Here is a 15,007-nt window from a genome sequence, read left to right on the forward strand (position 1 = left end):
CTTTCTCGGTTTGCTTGTACAGAATAGGTTTTTAACACTACACAAACATTTGCACCAAATGCAACCAACCATTGATATCTGCATCAAAATGTTAAACTAATATTTATAATATTTAATTATATATGTAAGATTTAAAATTTGAAACCGGAAGTGCCGCTTGACCACTGCTTAGATCTTGCGAAGTGGTCTATAGCTGCGATTTAGGATATTTCCCGCCTCAAACCTGTAAATAACCTTTTACATTTACATATACAAAAATATCAGCTCGCAAGTGAATACAAATATTATTTTATTTAATAATTGATTATTGCTAATTGTCAACCATCGGCATGTTAGCTTCGCATAGGCTACTGTTCATATTAGCCTACATGTGATTCATTTGTTAAGCTTTTGCGATCATTTTAGCCTATTTTATTTTTAACTTGCACACATGAGAATCTCCGTTGAAAAAAACCATTACAGAATATGCAATGAATTTAAATGTTTTAATGGAAAATTTTGGCTAATGTGTCTGGCGGCTTAAGGCGCCCAAACACACACTTCATAATCGGGTAATGGTTTTACTGGTAAACATCTGATGATTCATAATGGTACATGTAGGGGAAAGATATAACTTCTTCAGCAGATCTGATTTTATTAAATTTACCTCATGCGTGGTGTTCAGTTTTAAACAACTTTTACAGTGTCATTTTGGCGCTTACCAAAACGTCATCGTCATGACATCTTGTAATTCTGCTTCTCGTCCACAAGGTGTCCCTCAAGTTTCATAAACCTAGAGGATATCTGGACGTCTGTCCAGGTGCGGACTAAACAGGTAATGAGTGATGCGTCACTTCATAAATCTACAAATCTTTTCGCTGTGTCTTTCACTTGCTTTAATAGTGCTGTGATGTATTATATATTTTCGTATAAAATCCAAGAATCAAACCCAAACGTCCTTTCCTGACCTTGATAATGAAAAAAAGGAAACCCAGAGGATGTGGTTATTTGCACAGACTCTGTCCTAGTTTATAGACACAAGATCTGAATGGATATGACATATCACACGCATACAATTGCACTGACACACTGCTGCAGGCTCACGTGTGTGTGTGTGTGTGCGTGTGTGCGTGTGTGTGTGCGTGTGTGTCTGCGTGTGTATGCACTGACTGCAGAGCATGCGTGTGTGCATGTGTGTCAGTGGGTTGCTGTATCATCTCTGCTCCTTTGCTGAGGCACCTCTCGTGTCTGTCCCCCTCCCTCTCTTTCTCCTGCATCACATCTCTTGCAGCGCAGCAGCATTGGTTTGAGCAGCGAGACGGCTTCCTCTCCTCCCCCAGAATCCTCCTCTCCTGGGCAGCAGTGCGGCAGTTCTCTGCCGCTGCTGGTTCTCTGTGTCCTGCTCATCATGATCCTGTGGGTGAAGATGGGAGAAGACTCCTTGGAGGAGCTTATCAGGCGACTCGACTTCATCATACGGAAAATCGGTAGGAGGAGCTGTGAGCGCTTGTGTGTGTGCATGTGTGTGAGAGAATCGAGAGAAATGTAAGGTTACAGTAACTCGAGGTTGTTTTGACGCTTCTGTTTATCTTTGCTTTTGTAAATATTTGCTGGGACTGGTTTTGGATGGTTCTGCGTGTGAGTGATTGAAAAAAACAGGTTACATTAAATATATTTGATTGTTTTTTTTGTTTCGATTGAGTTTTATTAAGAAAGCTATATGAACAATTTATGATTTTTTTTGTTTTATTTTATGTGAATATCCCATTCCGCCTTTATTCTCAGTATTTCATCTTCATGTCTTCGCCAAGGTAACCTTAGCCATGTCTTCATCCTCTTTTTCTTTACAGTGGTTCTGATATGTTTGCCAGTGGCTAAACTCACACACACCAGCACAATGAAACAGCAAACACGCACATCTTCTCTCGGAGTTGTTGTCTTTAAAAGTATTATGTGTCTACAAGTGGGTCATCTTTTAGTGGAGATGTTTTGGCCCTCAGCGTTCTGGAGTATAAAGATACATGTTACTGTTTACGCCGTGGTGAAGTTAGTGTTTAACCTTCTTGACTGCATATTTTCCCACACACACACTTTTACCGTCAGCTGTAAAATTAGATTTTTTGTTTTCTGTCTTAATGCTATAACCAATTTTCTTTGTGAAGGGATGACCCCTGGTCTAGGCAACAACGGCCTAGACCAGGGGTTTGTTATCGCTAAAGAAGCTTATTTCTCCAGCAGTCTGTACATTATCCCTTACACAGACACCTGTGTGTGGTACGGTATCTGTGATGTTGTTGCAAAACTTTGCGGTGCACCATTGTGGCGCTAATAGGGTGGTTGCCAGGGGTGTTGCTAGGGTGTTCTGGGTAGTAACCCATCACAAAGACAAACATGCTTTCGATGTGCTATAATGGTGGAGACTTCTTGGTTTTATAGGGGTGCCTTTCCACATAGATTTACTGAAAGTTTTTTTTATATTTTTGTTTTACAGTTCATTTTACCACAGATGAACTGGGGCTGTCACACAATCCGGGTTTCACTTCACGGTAATCGTAACCTAAACGAATTTGCTGTGTCGATATTATCATGGTATCTGCCCTTGGTGAACTGAGGCTGTCGTGGGGGGATCGCCTGAGGGTTATCGCGGCCTTAACAAACCGCAGTGATGTTATCGCGATATCTGTTCCTGCTTAGCCTGTCATGGTATTCGTTTTTTACCTACCTGTTATCACGACTATAAGGATTTGTGGGAGTATTATTGCTGTGATATATTTTCGCGGCTATCGTTCTTTATCTATCACAATATTTTTCCTATCAGTCAAAGTCATCTTTAATTAGGTTTATTTTATGTACGACTTTTAGGTCGAACACATTTTTAAAGAAAATATCAAAAATGTGAGTGTAGGGATGAGAGAGAGAGTTTAAAACCATTGTGACACTTAAGGCAAAACTGAATTGTTTGTGCTGAATTATTTGCGATATTATCATGTGTAGAATAAACACTGTATTGATCATCATGGTATTTGATATCACGGTTATTGACTCTGGTATATCGTGACACAAAAATCATTTTGTAGAACTCTCAGCAGGACAAGTTGAAATGAATGTTAATGTTAAATAAACAGAACTCTTTCTGTTCTCTGTTTACAGAAAGTTAGTCAGTTTGACCTGTAAGTGGCGCACAAGTATGCCAAAGATTAGTGTCTTTGTGTGTGTGTGTGTGTGTGTGTGTGTAATTAGCAGAGCAGAAGGGGATTTGTTGTAAAACTCACCCTTCCCTCTCCTCCACTCTTCCTCTCTCCTCTGCAAGAATATGCATACGTTTGTTGCAACTGCTAGCGTGAACGCCGGGACTATTCCTCTACAAACAGAAGACACGAGATGGCTCTGCATTTAGCGTTGCGTCTGCTGTATCTCTGACACTGGAAGCCCTCTGAGACCAGAGCCGGACCGCCGTTAGCCTTCCCAGCGTTTGCTTAGATCAGATCATCCTGCCTTTGGATTTTATGGGTCTCGCTTAGTTCAGGTCAGAATCGATTCAGAATTTGTTTTGGAACGAATGCAGGTCAATCCAGACCGGTTCCGAGAGGTCGGCCCGAGCTGCGACTGGTTGGGACTGGTTTGGATGAATAAAGGGTCGGTCTTAAATGTCCCTGCACGAGTTTCTTCGGGAGGGCCAGGATGCCCCGCAGCGGATCCTGTCTCGACTGACCCAGCTTCTCTACAATCTATCAGCTACTGTCTTACAGGGGGTCCCATTCTCTCCTTTCACAAGTTTCAGCCGCAAGAGCTCGTGGAAGGACTGGAACGGTGAGAGAATGAAGATCAGCTTATGTTTTTGATATGGAGAGTTAGAATAGAGGGGGCTAGTTGGTTTTCAAGTGAAGTTTTACTGAAGAATAGATGTTGTTCATCGTTATTGTGTTGGAGAGTGCAAGTCATTTGTTTTCTAGTAACATTTATTGGCAGCAAAAAGCCATAAAAATGTATGAATGTGTCCTGCATTCGACACTCTAATATCAAAACAAACGATAATTTTTGTTTCCAGATTTTTTTTAGGCCACTGTATTTAAAGAATTTTATTTTGTGTTTCCTAACCCATGTAAAATATTTTTTTCATTTTTACAGTAGTACGGTTTATGCTTACAAAAATAAATACAATTGAATATGTTAATGTACGAATCCGCAATTGAAAATGTTTGAATATTTTGCCAGATAAAGCCAGAAACACTGATATGAAGATGTGTTTTTTTGCGAGTGTGTTAGTGAGGTTCAGAGGTGGTTTCCTCATGGGATCTCTCCCATCATTAAGATGCATGTGGATGGCCCAATGCCCAGATCACAGCGACACACATCCTCTCTCTCTCTCTCTCTCTCGCTCTCTCTCTCTCTCAAACACTTCGTGCTTAAATTTTTGCTTTCGTTGGTTCACTTAACCATCGCGTTTCAGACTTCGACTGGTGTATTTACGAAACACACATGGCATGGTTATGTCACACACACACACTGGTAACAAGTTGAAGTGCATTCGCACACAAGTGTTAGCACACAGTGAAGAGAAAAGAGAATAGACACACAGAGGATACGCACAACTTGCGACAGTATCTACAGCGGAGAGCAGATGTCTGTAGTAGGAAAATGTGAGTAAATCTCTGATGTTAAGCCTCTCTATCCCTCTCTTTCTCGCTGTGAACGGATCGGTGCTTAAATCTCTTTGAGTTTGTGTGTGTATTTGGACTTTGATGTTTGACTTGCTGTGTTTAACGAAGTCAAGCTCAGCATCACTGTCGTGTTACTCTCTCTCTCTCTTGATTCACATCAAGTTTATTTTGGCATATTCAGATTTGTGATATTTTAAGATTTTTAACTTGTCTGTGGTTTATTTTCATTCTTAACACCATAGCAGCATCTCTGGCTATATTCATGGCGAGTCTGTTCTATGCAAAAGTCGATCCAATTGGGTTTTTAGATTTTTGTTAGGGCATTACTGGTCATTTTTAAGCTGAATTTCTTTTTTCATATATAAAACAATATATTGGGAAATCTTACATTTTAATGCCACATCTTGTGCTGTGCATTTAATAGATGATACAATGAACAAAAATTGTCCTTGATTTATACAGAAAAACTCAAACTTGGAATTGGCAAATTCAGCAAATTTTATGATAAATGCTGCCTCTATTTTAAATAAAATTAATTTTGACAAATGTATTTAATGTTTTATATATTTTTTTAATTGTAGCAAAGCAGTTTTATTTACTGATATTTTGGGTTTCGTCTAATTAGTATTATTGTCTCAAATGATATTTTCAGATCCTTTATCAGACAAATTATTTTGTCCATTATAAATTAGTTTATACTGATATTGTGAAAAATGTATCTTTACGTTGCACTATAAATCATGGCCATGTTGATGTCTCCAGTCGGTTGTGTGGCTTTATTATAATGGAGTCTGGTAATGGTTAACTTCACCTGAGTGGTCACATGAGGTCAAAGTATAAATGACTGCGGCAGGGAGCTTACGAAGCTCTGCTGGATCTGTTTTTGTGTTATGTTTGCTGTGTGAAGAAAATCCTGATAGTCAGAAATGGAAATGTGCTGTTTCCTCTCCAGACCTGGGAGGAACCAAAGGGGATACATGCAGACCCCACGATCAGGTAAATGACCTTTGAGACCTCGAAATGACCCTGAAATATCATGATCTTCTGCAATTGGATTGAATCACTTTGGTTGTCAATACTAATAATTATATTAAATTGAACCAGATGATTTATTCTCCTCTGTATTTGTCTTTTCTAAACAACAAGATTAAATAGAGCGAAATGGAGATTCCGGTTGCATGAACTCAGTAATCTCACTCTTGAATTCACACAATTCCAGAGATTTATTCACTGTGCACCAGCTGAATGTTTTGTTTTGTTTTCTTGTAAATAAAACAAAATTTCAACACAGAATTGTAAAAGAGCAGCCTGTGAGCTATACCTATTCTTTTTGAACAGATGTTGGTTGTTCTAAATCTAAATACATCTGTAAATCTTCTGATAAATCTAGCGGTCCTGATATTGCCTTGTGCCGACAGATATAAGGTCTGACAGAAGACAGATGACGTTTTGTGAGTGAACTGCGAATGTGTGTGTGCTGAGCGGCTTTGTTGTGGGGCGTCACCTGCGTTAGTGATGGGCGTGACCGAAAGCAACGTCATGACAGCAACACTCACACCTGAGAGAGAGAGAGAGTAAGAGATTGTTAGTGATAAAGTCAGAGTGTAAAATGCACGAGGGAGTGAACGAGGATGTAACCGTAAACGAGAGAATGAATAAAGAAGGTGAAAACATCTGGGCATTTGGAGACGCACCTGTGCAGGGGAAGCTGTGAGTCAGGGAAGATGCTGACGGAGGAACGAGGGGATAACATCTGGCCCCTGGAGGACCGCAGAAACTTGGTGAAGATCCCTTTAGAGGAAGTAGAGAGTTTCTACAGGTTCACTGTGTCCTGCGATGAGCTCAAATGTAAGTTCCTCAATGCAAACCAGCTAGTGTTTTGTCTAGTTTGCCAGTACAATTATTTCCCTTAAATTCGTCCAGAAACTAAATTCTGTCATTGTTTATTCACCCTCATGTGGTTTAAAACCTGTACATGAATCTCCTCTGGGGAACACAAAAGAAGATATTTTGAGAAATGCCTCAGTGGTTTTGTGTCCATAAAATGGAAGTCAAATGGGGTCCGTGTTGTTTTACCAACGTTCCTTAAAAATCTTCTTTTGTGTTCTTAACGAGACAGAAAATCATTCAGGTCTGACATGAAGATGAGTAAATGATTAAAGATGTTTCATTTATGGTTGAACCGTCACTTGAAGATCTTTTTTATTCCTTTGTTTGTTTTGCCACATGGTAAGACGATCCACCCCTTGAAACAAATGTGTGTTTAAAGACACAATTTTGTAACTATGTTTTCAAAGTAACGTTGCAGTTATTTATTTGTAAGATGTCTTGCGCATTACAGAGTGCCCAATTTCAAGTGAAGCATCAGCCCAAAACTTTCAACCTAATTAAACACACCTGTCTCCATGTTCCTCCGTGGGTGTGGTCCTCCCAGCATGTGCTCCTTGCCGTTTCTTGTTGCTCGAGTGTTTTGCATACGTTTTGCAGTGTCACATCGCACCCAAAACCAAACCAGGAAAGACGCTTCCGTACCACCCATGTGTCAGTGAAACGGTAGGAGGATACGAGAACACGTCTTTATTTGCTTATGGAGTTGGTGAGGTTTGTTTGGATGTTAGGAAGATACGGTGCACTAGCTAGGGTTGATCTTAAACTGATCTCAATTGTATGCTTAGTTTATGATTCATTTATTTAGGATCAACTCTCCTGGTTATATGAAGACCGACCTTCGGTCTGTTAACAATTGTTAAACAGAATTAGCCATTTTGCCTCTGGGGTCCTGTAGCATGTTGCTGTGGAGTGCCGTTGTTTCTGGCACATGTGTGTGTGTTTACTCACACCAGTGGTGATAAGAGACTGAACCTATGGTTTCATCCCTCATGGGGGGAAAAGGATGTAAACTGACTGCCAATAAACAACATCCTTGGTAGAGAGTTGCAACTTAAAAAAAAGAATACTGACCGTATAGGAACTTGATTCTAGACTTCAGTTAACAGGCAGACATTTGATTAATCTGCCACATTGAAAGATTTGTTTATCCAAAAATGATAGTTCTTTTTTCCAGACAAAAGTTTTAAAGGGATGCTTCACCCAAAGATGAAAATTCTGTCTTCATTTACTCACCTTAAAGTTGTTCCATATCTGAATAAATGTCTTTGTTGTGATGAACACAGAAAAATATATTTGAAAGAATTCACATGACAGTCAGTGGTTGATAAAAGCACAAATGTAAGATTTTGAGTATAGTTCTGGTCATTTTTAATGCATTTTACACTTTTTTTAATGCAGTTACACTTAATACGGCCACTCCTATTATCACGGCCAAACAACTTTTCGGTGCTGATATTATCATGGTATTTATTGGATTCGTTTTTTTTATAAACGATGCTATCAGTAAAATTGAGTGAGGGTTTCATCTGTTATTTGGTCAACAAAGAGAGAGTTTGTAACCGCTGTAATACTTAAAGCAACATTTTGAATGGATGCCGAATAGGTTACGATATGTGTACAATAAACATAATATCTATAATCTTGGATTTTAATATCTTGCTTATTGTCAATACTGGTTTTCACAAGTATTGTTAATTCGGTCACAAATCAGATACTCACAACTCTTGTGAACAATTTTTTTTAAGTAACTTAAATTGAAAGATGTCAGAATATAATTGATTTGGATGCATTTTATGATACCTAGGTGCCTTTGCATTCATTCTGAAGCTCTGAAATGTTCAAAATCTAAATGTGATTCAGTCTGTAAAAAACAGTCTAAAAGGTCATTCTCAGCAATGCTTTTTTTATGCTGAGTTTAGAGTTTACTCAGGCCAATCTCTCATGATGGCAGAATTCTACTCGGATAGCAGCGTTGACATAACATAACATAACACAACTCAACATTTTATCATAGAGCATTCAGAGATTATAGCATTCGCAGTTGCGGTTTTGTGTTCATTCATTTTGAACCCTTTAAATATGATAATGTCTCGTGAATGTTTACCCTTCACTCCACATGATTGAATCCATTTTTGCAACCTAAGGAAAATCGAAAATACAGACTTCTTTTGTGAACTTTCTGCGGTTGCTTTTTAATCATATTATACTACTGGATACTACTGTTAGTATAGAACACTATCACTCTTAAACGGCATAAGATCTCTCATCCCAGTCTGAACTCCTATTATAACCTTTCACCAATTTCTCTGTTGTATTCACTGTCTGTATGTACTCAAGCCATCAGCTTGTAGTTTCTCCTCCGGGTTGTTTGCTATGAGTAAATATCTGCCCTTCAACCACACAGCATACTTAGTTCTGTAGAAACAGTCCATGCTGTAGTGTACAGTAATAGTACTCAAGCAAATCTCTATTTTTATTTTGATTGGTCATCACTTTGTCACAATGATCACTTCCGCATTTGTGTCTCTTCCTCTTGTGTTATGTGTGTGATATGTTGACAATGACCTTCCGGTTTTACAGTTCCTTTTACCATGGGCTGTGTTTGGTTTGAACAATATTAAACTTTATTGCTTTTCTCGATGGCTATTTGTTTTACTTTGTGAATTTGTGTTTGCGCCCAATATTTTCAAAGCAATATTAAACCTGCCACAGTTGAATTAAAGTGATAGTTCACCCAAAAAAGAAAATTCTGTCATCATTAACTCACCCCCAGATTGTCCCAAACTTGTATAAATGTCTTTGTTTTGCTAAACAGAAAGGAAGATATTCTGAAGAATGTCAGTAATCACACAGATCTCATCTCCCATTGACTCCTATAGAATACATTTTCCCGAAAATGGCAGTAAATGGGGGATGAGATCTGTCTGGTTACTGACATTGTTCCAAATATCTTCCTTTTGTGTTCAGAAGAACAAAGAAATGTATAATTGTTTGGAATAACTGGGTAAGAAAATGTTGACAATTTTTAAATCTGTCCTTCCTGTTTTCTTCCCACTTCTGAAAATTTCGATTTCAACATGGCGGCGCCATACATCGTCCCAGGCCTAAAATAAATATATACATACAAATAGTTCCTATGTGTATGTGTTTATATTATGTAAACGAAATGTTTTATTCTGGATGCGATCAATCGTTTAACAGCCTGACACCATAAAAGACATTAAAGTGCATTAGCATCCATTATAATAAATTGTCCACACTGGATGCAGCGCGACACGACAATCCCATTAAGAACTCGCCACCAGCATCAGGTTTTATGATCACTGAGGTCTTCATGTTTGTTAACATTGCAATATTATTGCTTTTTTAAGCTGTCAGCATGTATGGATAAGCGAGTGATGGAACAGGAGGATGAACTTGCTGCCCAGACGCTGTAGTTTAGTGTTTGGCTGCAGTGTTGATTAAATCTGGGTGATAAAGGGGGTGTGGTGAGTAAAATGTCCCCAGAGCACAGCTGACCGCTTCGGCTAACTGCCGTCCAGACATCCCCCCCACAAACACACAGAGCTGAGACGTGACAGTTTGGACTCAATGTAGGTTAATGACCGAGGATTGTCCGACTGGCATGACAGAATGTCCATAGAGAGAAAAGAGCAAGGGTTAACTACCAAACCGTTCAGTGTGTTATTCAAATGAAACCCCTCGTCTTGTGACTGACTGTTTTATTACATTTCTTCTCATCTTTGGGATTTTATATCTTTATTTTATGTTTATATTTATAATATAAATACAAACCACCCCCCCTTATTTTAGCTACAGACCGCAGGGGATGTCCATGTACCGTTGTTGTTGTTTTTGCAATAAACCAGACAATATCCTGTGGGGCTGTAGACGGGGTGCTATTCATGTCTACCTGTGTTCCTGGGACTTCATCCGCTGTTGTATTTGTCGAAAAACCACCTTTTGTCTTTCAGTCCTTATTCAACCCCGTATCCTGTACACACATTATATGATAAACACCACAACATGCTGTTTGTCAGTGCATGAAAAATCTAACACGGTGTCAACGAATGTTATCTTTTGTTTTGTTTGCTTTGCACCTTTTATTTATAATCCCTGAAGTTTGACAAAAAACATGCATGCACGTCAAAAGGCTGTTTGTGATTTGAGACGGCTGTTGCGTTTATCCTCTGAAACAGATCGCTGTTGTTTTCTCTGAGGACTGAGGGTTTGATTGGTTGGTGAATATCTTCAGATGCGCTGCGCTGCACTGACCAAACCCATGCAAATACCCACCACAGAGTTAATGATGCTGATCACATGACCCACGCTGTGTGTGTTTGTATGGTACAATATTTGACATTCTTCTCCAGAATCACTTGACTGAACATGTTGATGGGTCAGATGACCAATAGGAGGATAGCGTTTCAAAATCACACAGTAATTCTCAAGTGGTTGATATTTCATCCTCGTGCAATCATAGTCATATGGTCACACAAACTGTTTCGTTCCTCTGTATTCCTCAAAACGTCAGTTCTACCGTATATGTCTTGTGTGCATGAGGAAAGACAGAAACGTCTTTTGCATACTGATCTCAGGCCAGACCAGCCCTTCTCCTTCAACCCTTCTGCTTTTGATGCGAGTTGTGGAGTTTATCGCTGGGGCAACATTTCAAATTTTTGTCAAGTTTGCGGTTTTTAAATCATATTTAGGCCTGTTTCATTTCAATAATGTTTAGCTTTAGACAGCATCCGTATGTATTAAACAGAGATGGCGAAATTGAGACAAAATGAAATATAATGTCGCGCCGTGTTACCAACTCCTACGGGCAGCTATTTACATCATAGCGACCACAGTCCTGCCTACTTAAATGGGGGAAGGCATATATTTCTAAAATCACATTAAATAGCTTGTTTCCGATCAATTACTATACATGACATGAACTGTACCATAACCTTTGTTTACTATACATGACATCAACTGTACCATAACCTTTGTTTAAGCTTAAACTGCGCTAAAAATACCTTGCGCTAAAACTGCGCTAAAAAAACGGTCACTTTTGGTCCTTGATTCTGATTGACTGAGCGGAGTTCTAAGCCGTTATATAATTCCACGATTTACAACGGCTGGCCGCACCACATATAAAAATGTTCTTTATATTATGAAACCTTGCAACGCATATGGGGCTTATTGCTTTAGATTATAAAAATGTAGGAAAGGAGTGGTTCTTTAAAGAACATTTTGACTAAATGGTTCTTTGTGCAACTGAAAATGGTTCTTCTAGGGCATCGCTGGAAAGAAACTTCTAAGCACCTTTATTTTTAAGAGTGTAGCTGCAGCTACTGCGCATGCATACAAGCTGCCAAGTGTCTCACAAGAGCCCCGCCCCAAAGAATCGCGTGTCTAGACAATTGGCTCTTTTAACTGGAAGGCGGGACTTAATTTGATAGAGTGGCCATATTGAGCGTTGCATTCCCCGTTATTCTTTGTAATGGCAGTAGTGCATCTTGTTAATATCTATTATTTTAGACATAACTAACTAATCCCAATTTATAATCAAGCAACAACTTTAGTACAAATTTACAAAATTCACATCAAACTGAATGAGCGACTTGTGGAAAATGTAATATGTATAATTTCCAACATCACATTGGCAAAAGGAATTATAATGATTTTCAAACAGGTCTCCTAAACATGTCCCATCTGTCATTGGTCAAAACATGGATAGCTCCGTCACCACACTCATGATATTGGTTGAGCCAGTGGCCATGTTTGAATTAATTTAGGATCCTCGAATAAATAGAGCTGGGTTGTTTCTGTTTTCTAATGATATAGGATTTATGTTTATTTAATGGGTTTGTCATCATTACCAGGACAAACGGAGTTTATTACCACATCCTGTGTTGATCTTCTGATCTCCTTGTATGTTACATCATTTATACAAAGTGCTGTTGCATTAGTGCATGAATCATGAGTTTCATGTTCTGCTGAAAGAGGAAGTCTGACCCAAGTTACAGAAATGGATTTGCTTTTGAATTACTGTATGCCGGCCTCATGCATCCTGTCCAACAGGACAGCACATTTATCCCAATGAATAGACATTGAGTCTATTTTTACTCTCGTCCAGCTGAGCAGATGGTCCTGATGTGTGACCGGATTTTTGATTTCATTTATTCTCATTGTATGGACCAGTTGTGTATTATTTCTGAATAGAAAGAAGACCTGCTGATATATCAATGCAATATCGCTCTAGTAGGAGTGTGATATGTGTGGCATGACTACTCGAGTGATATTGCATGTAAACAACAGTTCAATGCAATAATAAATTATACAATGACAAAAGCAAATACCACAATTGCTAAAACCTCAAGTAAAATAAACATATAAACTAAAAAGCTAATTACAAATATTTATAAAACAAAGTAAAAATAAAATCAAAACCTATATAATAACTCTGATCAGAAATAATACTATTATTTTATTCTCGCTCACAAAATTTCAATTCAGCCTATCATCGTATTATTCTAGTTCATCTATCTGTACTCTCTCTGACTAGCTCAAAGGACCATCCTCACTGGCTTAATGTTACTAATGGGCACAGAAAGGGTTCATTGTGCATGTCTTTTCTAAAAGTGAAGCCCAGCCTCTCTTAAATAATCTCTAGTGTGTGAATGTCTCAGAGAGGGTATATATAGACAGACACAAGATCTTAGATGAGAGGGCCCGGGGATTTCCAGCAATGCGTGTCTCTAGATCTTGACCTGCATTTTAAAGTGCTCCTGTTGTGTAGTGAACTTCAGGCTATGAAAGAGCCTCGAGGTGACGATCGCATATCACACACACGTCACAGTAAAAATGTCGCTTCCCAGACAGACCGTAAACCTATCTGTGATATTATTTAAAAAATCGCGTAACGCAAGAGTTCAGATGACATGCGATGCGTCACATCAGAAAGTAAATACCGTTTTTAAAATAGCAAAGATATTTTTAGGAAACCTTTATACTGTAAAGTCGGTCTTTGGGATTTTTTTTTATTTGATATCATTATCAACATCTAATATTGATGTTTATCTCTCTCTCTCTCTCTCTCGAAGGCTTTTAAGTTCCATCAAAGTCTTTTAAGAACTGAAGACCTGCAAAATTTATTCCTGCAGACTCTCACCGTACAAACTCAAGCCACAAACAGGTGGTCCTGTGTGTGTGCGTGCAGCGTGCATGCATGTGTGTTCTTTTCCCAGACTCTTTGTGAATGCAGAATACAGGCGTATAGCTCCATTCACAGTGTTCCTATGGAATGCCTGCAGATCTCCTTGACGCTAGAAAAGTTTCTCTGTTATGAAAATGACTGTGTTTGTTTTGATGTGTGTGGCATCCCTGCAGCTTCTGGCTGAAAATTTCTTGAAAGTAGAAAAATACCAGGATAAAAATACGAAGAACTGTTGTGTTCATTATACAAAAAACTCTTACTTAGTATTTTTGTCCTGTTTTCCAGTTCAAATATCTTAAAATTCTTAAATCAAGGTGACCAAGATATTAAGTGCTATGTTCTTAAAAAAGAGAGCAACTTTAAAGCTTACCAAAACCGATTTAATTTTGATTAATTTTTTATAATTTCTACTATTTATTTCTATTATTTATTTGGTAACACTTTATTTAAAGCCTCTATGTAGAAGTCATTAAATAATATGATGCATTATAATTGCTTATAATGCGTGTTGTGATACATTTAATGTTGTTGAATTAACTTAAAGAACAACCAAACAGAAACTGCAAAGTGTTACAATGAATTGATAAGTGTTATAGTGTATCAACTGTAGTTACAATTAATTATGGGACATTACAATACATTATAAGGTGCATTAAAATGCATAAATAATACGTTAAAACTACGTTTTTAATGCATTATAAATTTGCTTTAAGTAAAATGTGAGCATTTATTTATTTTTCTTCAGAAAACAAGATGTAATGTCTTTGTTTTAAGTAAATTCATCTAATGTCCTAAATGCACTTTTCACAACATTGCTTCCCTGTGTTTACTATATAGCTGCTTTGATACAATGATAAAAATGCAAGAATTATACAGACATGATCAAATTTGTTATTACCCCTCCACAAAAAAACGAAGAATGCACAATTTTCTCTGAAATGACTTAAAACTGACAAAAGTAATTTGCATCCAGCATCCTTTATTACATATTTAATAGAAATCAGACTTTGCTTTTGATTTTTTTATTCGACATAATATTGTAAATAATAAAACAACTGAAAATGTCACGGACAAAAATGATGGCATGCAAGTATACATGATTCAATAGCTTATATAAACGATTTCATCACTTTTCAGGAGGAATGAAGCATTATTTCAATACGCTGTAAGGGTACCAACAAATTTGAGCACCTCCGTATATGATATATGGTGGGGCTAAACAAAATATGTGCCCTGGATTAACCAACAGCAAAAAAATTCATTTAAACAA

General features: G+C 38.0%; 1 protein-coding gene and 1 long non-coding RNA gene across 15 annotated transcripts in view; both read left to right on the top strand.

Annotated features, from left to right (window-relative positions):
- The first annotated feature begins 750 nt into the window (after window positions 1–750).
- LOC306897874 lies at window positions 751–3,000 on the top strand. Its single transcript, XR_013787058.1, has 3 exons — window positions 751–814; window positions 1,271–1,466; window positions 1,830–3,000. It is a non-coding gene; the product is annotated as an uncharacterized lncRNA (long non-coding RNA).
- Window positions 3,001–3,223: 223 nt separating this feature from the next.
- The window catches only part of mcf2la (mcf.2 cell line derived transforming sequence-like a), a gene marked incomplete at its 5' end in the record, with an annotated part of 48,195 nt that continues 36,411 nt past the window's right edge, over window positions 3,224–15,007 (top strand). For 4 of the 14 annotated variants that reach the window (XM_079462983.1, XM_079462967.1, XM_079462971.1 and 1 more), the window contains one exon: window positions 5,462–5,636. In XM_079462983.1, coding sequence (XP_079319109.1) covers window positions 5,567–5,636 — 70 coding nt within the window. Of the gene's footprint in view, window positions 3,790–5,461; window positions 5,637–6,058; window positions 6,489–6,984; window positions 7,194–15,007 lie in introns of those variants that run through there. The other 10 variants (XM_079462982.1, XM_079462968.1, XM_079462969.1 and 7 more) reach the window with 6 other exon arrangements.

Source organism: Barbatula barbatula, assembly GCF_947034865.1.
Source record: "Barbatula barbatula genome assembly, chromosome: 8".
In the NCBI taxonomy this organism is placed as follows: domain Eukaryota; kingdom Metazoa; phylum Chordata; class Actinopteri; order Cypriniformes; family Nemacheilidae; genus Barbatula; species Barbatula barbatula.